This window comes from Podarcis tiliguerta (genome assembly GCF_965153285.1).
Source record: "Podarcis tiliguerta genome assembly, chromosome: 7".
NCBI classification, from domain to species: domain Eukaryota; kingdom Metazoa; phylum Chordata; class Lepidosauria; order Squamata; family Lacertidae; genus Podarcis; species Podarcis tiliguerta.
In genome coordinates, this window is record NC_139540.1 from 34,114,354 (window position 1) to 34,123,880 (window position 9,527).

Below are 9,527 nucleotides of genomic sequence, written 5' to 3' on the forward strand. Positions count from 1 at the left end.
GATGGCAGCAAAGGATTCTAGGAGCATAGCCCAGCCTTTCTGTTTCATACTCAAGAAATTACTTGTAAAACAAAACATTTCCTTATTAATTGAAAAGTACGCATAAATATACTGATTCATAAAAAGTAGTATGTTCTCTTTCTTGGCTCTAGGATATGTGTCTTTGGTCAAATATTGTGCACATTTGGTCACTATATTTTAAAGAAAACAACAAACTGGTAAGGTTTGAGAGGAGAACAACAACAATAATCATAAAGCTAATAATTGGGGCTTTTTTGTTCTGGGGCATTTATAATGGTCACTTTCCACAGTGGGAATCTGGAATCGATCAGTTAAATTTCCTCCAATGCACCAGAGCCATGCTACATTCAGGGGCATTGTGGGAAATTAAAATGGCAGTTTCATTGGAACACTGCTACCTGCCATGACCATGAATAAAAGCCTATGTCACCAAGAAAACCCACCAAGGTAGAAGGAGGCTCACCAAAGTACATTTTGCTGGGGAACCCCTAAAGCCTAGAGCTAGGTCTGAAAATAAGGTGTTTTGTTTGGCAGAACAAATGAGAAAAAGAAAGAAGGCATGTTTGTTTCATACACTGTGGGAGCTCTGAGGGGAACACTGATAAATTCTTCCACATAGCCACATGGCCATGGTGTATGAAAGCTGCCCAAGTCACCATTTGGACTGGTCAGTGCCTCACATTCCTGGCTGTGTTATCAATTTGCATTGGTAAGGAAGGTTTCCATGTCACAGGCTAATCAGGTTGTAGCGCATGTACCAGTATTAACAAAAGGCTGGGTAGATTTAGAAAAGTCAAAAAGACCCTATCAGGGCACAGGACTCCAACAAGATGACCTTGGTAGGGCCCTTCCATTTTGAGTTTCACATCACACATAATCAATGGTATACAGTTCTGACTGGGTTTTTCAACTGGGACAATCAAACTGCAATCCCGCAACATTGGTGGAGGAACCTCACCAGGGAGAGAATTTTATTATGGTTATTTGTTTTCAAAAACTACTAGAATTCTACTGATAAAAATGCATTAAGAGGAAGCCTTTTTTTAAAAAAAAAAATTACCTTCTGTCTTTGGTAAACATTCGTGAGGGGAGCAACCTCACAATCTTTATGAGCACCAAAAACTTTGCACATTGAGCATGTCGGCACTTCACAATTCAGGCAATAAATATTAATTTTCTCATCTTCATGTTCTTCACACATTGGCTGTTCAGTTTTTCTTTCAGGCCTGTGAATGCAATTCGCCAAGAAGAAGAAGAAAACCAAATCCCAATCAGCATCACTTTTTTAAAAAAATAAATGATTAAATAAAATAGGCAAAATGCCAGTTCATTTAGCCTGATACTGTCTACTCTGACTTATGGTAGCTCTCCCTGATACCTGATCCTGGTCATGATGCCAAGTACTGAATCTGGGACTTTCCATATGCGAGTAATACACTTTTCTACTAACTATGGTCTTTCCCCAACAGAAGAATACAATACAAAAGAATGACACGGGGAACAGAGAAGGTAAATCTGAAAACATGCTGGGTTCACACTTCCATTTACTGTGCACTTACTGTGTTTCCAGTGCTGGGTTTGTAATCCATGTTTACACAATATTATTCAAAATTCATATCCAAAATTCCTGAACTTTCTTGGAGTCATTCCTAATTCATATCTAGCCAAGGTGTGAACATCAGCATAATGCTGCTGGTCAACAAAAGAGGTTTAAAAACTCTCTCAAGGCCAATCTTAAAAAATGGAGTATTAACACTGACAATTGGGAAACACTGGCCTGTGAGCGCTCCAGTTGGAGAACAGCCTTTACCAAAGGTGTCATGGACTTTGAAGACACTTGAACTCAGGACGAAAGGGAGAAACGAGCACATTTGGCAAACCCTCACCATGATCAACTCCTGCCTAGAAACCTATGTCCCCACTGCGGAAGGACATGTGGAGCCAGAACTGGCCTATGGACACACCACTAAGACCATATTCATGGAAGACAATCTTATTCGGCTATGAGTGACTGCCAAAGAAGAAGAGGAATACCTTTGCACAGGGCAGAAACATCTCTACCCACCAGTGCCCCTTGGTGTTGCACTAATCTCATGGCTGTCAACTGCCCGAAAAAATGGCTGCTGGAATCTTGCATAATTTTGGGCTGTACTTTTTTGGGGCATGGTGCTCAAAAATATGCATTTTGGGGTGCCATGTCCCAAAAAGGCACTTTTGAGAGGCTGCAATCTGTGTCCCAGTTTTGGGCTGCTTCATGTTAGAAGCGATGCAATCTGACATTGGTGAAGCCATACAGTTGTGAACAGCTGGGTGGGGGGAAGGAGCTGTGAAATGTGCACACAAAACACCTTCCTTGCACTCTCAGATGGTACTATAAACACCCCCAAATAATTCCTGTCTGTTTCCTTGCACAAGTGATGATGAATTTATTATTTCGGTCACAGACCAGTTCCAACCCACATACAATATCAAGGAAGTCATAAAACACGATAGGGATACATTTGAATTTGCAATTAGGTATAACAGGGACAATACAGATATAGCAACAGTTAAAAAATATATAAATTAAAACTTAGTCCTTGCACAAGTTTACAGAGACTGTTTTTCAGAGATCCAGTATCTATAATCCTCTCACAATATGCCCATTTTTACTCTATATTGGTCTTCAACCCATGTACACAATAATAGGTTCCCCCTAGACTACACTGATCCTGCACTCAGAAGTTCCCATGTACTGGTTTCTAGCACTTAAAGGTGAAATGGAACTGGAGGAAATGAATGAGACCTGCACAGTAAGATAGGCTCCATATAGGTACTGTAATCAAATTAGGTATGAAAAATTTAAGGGGGCAATTTAAGAGTTCTACACATAAACTTGACAATTGTTCTAAATTACCAAGCAAAATAGCAGGGTGTGTTGCAAGGGGGAGGGGGAGATGCAGAGCAGAGAAATGGCAGAGGGAGCCGATAGGTGCTTAACCCTTTCCATGGCTTCTCTGTTCCAAATTGACTTCCAAGCCAAACATCAGTGTTGAACAGTACTGAACTTATGGACTCTCTTAGATTATAATAGCCCAGCTGTCAAGATGGAGAAGGAACCAGGAAGATCAAACGAAGGGGGGAAAGAAAAAGTTCCTTCCTGCACTTTTAATAGTTGTGTAGAAGATGGAAATTTCCTTTTCTACACAACTGTTAAAGGTTCAAGAGACCTGTTCTCTCTCCATCTCTCTCTCTCTCTCACTCTCTTGCGCTCTATCTCTCTCTCTCTCGTCTTGCCATCCTAGAAGGAACGGGCTCAATTATATGAAATAATATAGCTCTTCAGTTTCTGGCATACAGCCTTTTCCCAAGGGAAGACTTTTGCACAATAATATCTGGGAACCTATTCAGATTTCAATTACAGTGCTACAGAGCCAGAGAAACGTCGCTGAAGAGATGCTCTCTATTCTTCAAAACAGCATCCCTTCTTCTGCAATGCTCCATGAAGAGGCAGCCAGGAAATATCCGCGTCATTAAAGCTACAGTCCTGTGCACAGTTAGCAGGGACTAGCTTACTTCCAAGTAAAAGGTAAAGGTAAAGGTACCACTGCCCGTTCGGGCCAGTCTTGCCAGACTCTAGGGTTGTGCGCTCATCTCACTCTATAGGCCGGGAGCCAGCGCTGTCCGCAGACACTTCCGGGTCACTTGTCCAGCATGACAAGCTGCATCTGGCGAGCCAGCCCAGCACACGGAACGCCGTTTACCTTCCCGCTGGTAAGAGGTCCCTATTTATCTACTTGCACCCGGAGGTGCTTTCGAACTGCTAGGTTGGCAGGCACTGGGACCGAAAGACGGGAGCTCACCCCGCCGTGGGGATTCGAACCGCCGACCATGCGATCGGCAAGTCCTAGGCGCTGAGGTTTTACCCACAGTGCCACCCACGTCCCTTTACTTCCAAGTAGACATGTATAAAATTGTGCTGCTAGGTTTGGTTTGACATCGTTTTGGTATTGGCATAATACGCACATAATATGTCAATGAAAGAAATTATGAAAAGAGTGAGAAAGAGAGCAAGAGAGAGAGAGAGAGAGAGAGAGAGAGAGCGCAATCGGATTTGGCAAGGCCAGCATCTAGAGCAGGGGTCAGCAAACTTTTTCAGCAGGGGGCCAGTCCACTGTCCCTCAGACCTTGTGGGGGGCTGGACCATATTTTGAGAAAAAGAAGAAGAAAAACGAATTCCTATGCCCCACAAATAACCCAAAGATGCATTTTAAATTAAAGCACACATTCTACTCATGTAAAAACACCAAGCAGGCCCTACAAATAACCCAGAGATGCATTTTAAATAAAAGGACACATTCTACTGATTTAAAAACACACTGATTTCCGGACCGTCCACGGGCCGGATTTGGAAGGCAATTGGGCCAGATCCAAGCCCCGGGCCTTAGTTGCCTACCCATGATCTAGAGCTTAGAGAAAGATGCTCTGGAAGCAGGTGGACAAGTGCTTTAAGTGATTTGAGTGTGTCCTTGCAGTAAATCATCAACAGAAAACTGTTGGTGTCAGTGCATGTATGGGCAGTGATTTGAAGTCAGATTTTGGTCTTTCTGCATTTGCTGAAAAAAACTCTCTTCAAACAGGCACTCCCAGGTTAGTGTTAGTATGGCTGTGTGGGAAGCAATGAGATCACATGGATCTTGTTTTATATTTTTTTTTTATGATAGTGATATTACATTGCTTTTATATGATGTGTTTTTCTTTTCTATTTCTCTACTCAGCTTTGCTCTTTTCATGTTGAATAGTCTTTTTTTATATAAAAAAGCTAAATAAATAAAAAAACCATTTCCTCCAGCTATGGGTGCATTTATGCATGCCACTATGATGACTACTTGATTGCCCAAGTCCTTTCAGAGCTCCTGTAGACTGACCCAGAGAGGATTTGTTAAGCTCTTCTCCCCTGCATCTAAGGGGGGGGGGAGGGCAGAGCTTCTGCACTTTCAGCTGCATAAGTAGAAGAGCAAAATAAGCTAGTATAGCTTGTCAAGCAAGCGGCACTTGTTCAAATGCCTTCTGTATAAAAGCGCATTTCACCTCTTTTTCACCTAGAGAGGAGAAGAAGCTGAGCTGCACTCTGGGCCAGTCTACAGAAGGACTCTGGCAACTAAGTAGTCATGTGGAAAAACACACATTACCGGGGAAAATATTTAAGGATTTTATTCAGCAATTCATTGCAGTAGATTTTGATGTTTTATTTTTAAAGTGCTGGGATGTTGTAACGTATGGTGGATATATGGAAGAAACTGAAATGGACGCAGGAATTTTGTGGGTGATCCATTTGGTGGGTGATCCATAGCATGCATCATCGTTTGGTTCTGTGGCCACAGACCGACGGACTTTCTTGAGTGTGTACATGAGCAAAGACTGCTGACATGATGAATTATTTGTAGGCTCATTTCTCAGATGCAAGGAGTAAATACCTTTCTACATATTGCTTTATGCCAAGAAATCCCATAAAGCAACAGATCAGAGCTGCCAGCATTATTCAATAAGAATAGAAGCTTGTGTGGCATCCAATACTGTAAAATGAAGCTCCCAATCAAAGGGTAAAGAGAGCAAACCTTTCTTCTTATACAAAGCAAATCCTAACCAGTATCAGCAGCTGAGCAACCACCAGCAGATGCTGATGGTGCTCATTGCCAGTGCTTTTTTTCTAAACACAGGTGGTGCTGTGGTCTAAACCACAGAAGCTAGGGCTTGCCGATCAGAAGATCGGCGGTTTGAATCCCCAGACAGGGTGAGCTCCCGTTGCTCAGTCCTTGCTCCTGCCAACCTAGCAGTTCAAAAGCACACAGTGCAAGTAGATAAATAGGTACTGCTCCAGCGGGAAGGTAAACGGCGTTTCTGTGTGCTGCTCTGGTTTGCCAGAAGCAGCTTAGTCATGCTGGCCACATGACCCAGAGGCTGTACGCCGGCTCCCTCGGCCAATAAAGTGAGATGAGCACCGCAACCCCAGAGCCGTCCGCGCCTGGATGGTCAGGGGGTCCCTTAACCTTTTTTACCATGAAGTTGTTACAGTAAGTGCCACACTTTTTAACAACAAAAAAAGAAGAAGTGCCGTACTGCATACCTTTGAGTACCCCCTGAAAAAAAGCACTGCTCATTGCTATTGCTTTCTCTAGCTAGCTAGAGATAAAAGCTCCAGGTTGACTTGAGGAATTAAAATAAGAATGGGGTAGGGGAAAGAGGTTCTAACAGGGAATGGGCAGCAATAGCTCAGTTTTATGACAGAAGTCTCGATTTGGGGCTTGGGGAATCCAATCCATGTGTTTCTGTGGCAAACACAACCAAGCCAGGAACTTGCATCCATAGGCAATCCTTCAAGGACAAAAATCGGTCCATTACCTGGTAGATTCCTGCTTGTAAATATCAATTATATTTTCCACCAACAGGTTCCTTTGAAGACCATACACTCCATGCCTGTCCAGAACTACTTCATGTCTACAAGATGGACAGCGGAATCGACCTCCTGATGCCACAGTTGTGCCTCCTCTGGTTGGCAGGTAAGGGTTCGAGGCCTGTTCTTGCCAAACAATAAACAAAGTTGTAAAGCTAAGCATGCATTATTTCACAGTTATTTCTGACAACTGCTCTCACTTCCACATCACAAGGTCCATCTCACACTATCTGCTTAAGATATGATCTAATACCTGGATGCCGTGACTCTGATGACTCCAGGGGACCTGGATCAGGTCATCAAAGCCAAACTACCAGGAAAAATACTGCCCAAAAAGTACACAGAAAGAGAAATAGCTGCAAATATATTGTTGCTCAAGCCTGGAAGCTAATAATATAATGACAACTTATGCTAGAGAGAAATTTGCCATTTTTAGAGGTGTTGTGGAACAACAGGAATGGGTATGTGTGTTAATATCTCTAAATACTTGAAATAACATTTCAGCCTATATAAATAAAAGGGACATTTACAAATGTAACAGATTCGAAATCACACATAAGATAAATAACAAAGAACCCATGTGCCTAATTAAGTCTCTCTCTCTTTTCGCTTTTACAGAGAATCCTGTTTATTAAATGATACCCCTCCCCTTTGTAACATGAAAGCATTATAAACATTTATTGGAATTTTAAAAAGTTTAATAGATCTACCTGGAAGATATCGTTGGCACATTTTCTGCAGAGGTTGTGCTGACAGGGGAGGATAACCACTGGCTTAGTAAACATCTCTAAACATATGGGACAAATAAGCTGCTTCTCCAAGTTATCCATAGTTTGTTGCTCTTTGGAAAAAGACTTGTAATTAAGAGAGGTGCTCATCTCCTAGCGATTCCAAGGAGCATAGGCTCAGAGTTAGGGTGCTGCCGAGCGGTTTCCGGGTTAGGTCCCTTAAAAGAATTCCAAAGCTTGTGAGATCAAATGTCCTTTGAGGATCTTTCCCTGGAGGACATTGTTTTAACTGAGTGAAGAGAGCTGGGTCTATTTTAGAAGCAGAACGTCATTGGTTGCCATACTCACTTTCTCCATATATGCATTTGACACAAGGACAGATTTTGACAGGTGACGGCTCACAGGGGTGAGAGATCAACATTCTTGCGTTTAAGAAGGAAGGGGGAGAAACAGACAGTTGCCACCAACACATGCAGCACTTACCCTTCTGGAAAAAACGAAAATGTTAAGCTGACTGGAGAATGCAGCCTGGTTCTTCAAGGCTTCGCTGCAGCAGGGGAAAGCAAGGTGACAGAAGAAAAGAAAGTGATAGGAAACTTTTGGCACGGTAAAAAGAATTGCCACCATCACACTTTTGATGCATAGGATAATATCCTCAAAATCCTCAATCAAGTGAAATTAGCACAATAAATAATATGTGTGTGTATGTTTGTACATATGGATATGGCCATCTCTACAACAACAGAAATGCAACATCGAAGAAAGAGACCCAGGCAATGAAAGCAACTCATAAACCATGTGCAGTTATTATATAGTGCTGTGAGCACATTTCGAGAGAAAATGAAGGCATAACTAGGATTCCTAGATTTTCAAATAAAAAGGGCTTCAGTGGGTTTCTTGGTTATTCCATGGGCACACAGCCAATAAAGTCTGTCCCATCAAGTGAACGAAAAAAAAAGGCAGAGTACTCAGGTAATACAGCTGTACCATCATCATCAGGTCTACATTTGACCCAGATCAACTCCCTCCCACCATCTTGGGCCTGAAACAGTATTAGCTGTCTCGCAGACTGAATTTACCATCACCTTCTTATTCTTTGTCTCATTGTTTCTTATAAATTAATATACCTAACAAAACGATCCATCATTAACAAAAATAAATTCCTATCAAGCCTTACATTTCCACAACTTACATTATGGTATGTGTTCTTTGCCTCCCGAAATCATAGGCCATCTGACACTTCCACCACGTGGTTTGTTTCAACACCTCGCTGACAGTTTAATTTGCTTGATATTTTGCGCATTATATATGCAAATGTCATTCTAAAGCAACAATGCCCTTACGTGTACATGTGAGCAGAGGCACCCCACTGGGAGCTAAGCCTAGGGGTTGCCGCAGGAGAATTGCAACTTTGATGTAGTGAGCTGAGTAGAACAGAAGTCAAGAGGCGGGGGGCGGGCACAGAATTCGGTTCTCACACACGGTGCCAATGAAATTTGAAAGACCAAAGTCCACCCCTGGTTTGAGACTCTTTCAAGTGGCAGTGGCAGGGAATGGTCAGAACAGGAAGACTGGGAAGTGTGCACTCAGTCTGATAAGATTCCCTCTGAAGAGGAGGAGGAGGGAGAAGCTTCAGGGCCCCCTTGTCTACAGCAGTTTCAGGTGGAGAGAGAGAGAGAGAGAGAGAGAGAGAGAGATGCTATACCGTTCAAGGAAGAATTGCCTAGTTACGAGATAATGGAGGAGGCAGGGGAGGTGAGGGTGCAGCCGGCAGAGACCTCCCTGGAGAGTACAGGGAATCCTCCATCTCCATGGGCCCGTCGGTCCCTCCGTATTCTAGAATAAAAATGGCAGAGGGGTGGGACTCCTGTGACTTCCCGTTGGCACTCAGGATGTTGTTGGGGACAGAAGAGCTCAGAGTAGCCAACGTCTCTCTTTGTGTGGAGATTCTTGGATTCTTGTCTTGCAACCAGATGACTAAATAAAAAAGACTATAAAATACAAACTGCTTGTTATTCTTGCCTTTGATACCACCGAAGGGGGAGAAGACTCTTCAGTACCACTGTGCCACCTCACCCATTGCTTGGGGTGGGGGGGAGACTTAATTTGCAATATTCTGTGTAGACAAGCTCTGACTGTGGCTATTTTGGAAGAGGGTTTTTTTTTAAGTACTTAACTTTTTTTTGACAACCTAAACCCATCCCCCTGTTTAAAGTACTCAGGAAAATAGTGAAGGTGCATGCCATTTTTATTGGCTGAGCCGAGGTGATAATTCTTGCTGGGTTCCATGGCCATAGGATAATCCCAATAACTAAGTTCCAGCACTGGGCCATGCTGCGTTTCTA

At 42.8% G+C, this 9,527-nt stretch overlaps 1 protein-coding gene across 5 annotated transcripts in view; it reads right to left on the minus strand.

Annotated features, from left to right (window-relative positions):
• The window catches only part of TRIM55 (tripartite motif containing 55), a 41,883-nt gene extending 34,390 nt beyond the window's left edge, over positions 1-7,493 (minus strand). For 4 of the 5 annotated variants that reach the window (XR_014513887.1, XM_083451154.1, XM_083451155.1 and 1 more), the window contains exons 1-3: positions 7,165-7,493; positions 6,403-6,575; positions 1,082-1,247 (exon numbers count right to left, since the gene is read on the minus strand). Coding sequence is in view for 4 of the 5 variants with exons in the window: in XM_083451154.1 (XP_083307280.1) it covers positions 1,082-1,247; positions 6,403-6,575; positions 7,165-7,332 (507 nt within the window). In the remaining variant the exon portion in view is untranslated. The remainder of the gene's footprint in view (positions 1-1,081; positions 1,248-6,402; positions 6,576-7,164) is intronic. The other variant, XM_083451156.1, reaches the window with a different exon arrangement.
• Positions 7,494-9,527: the final 2,034 nt, after the last annotated feature.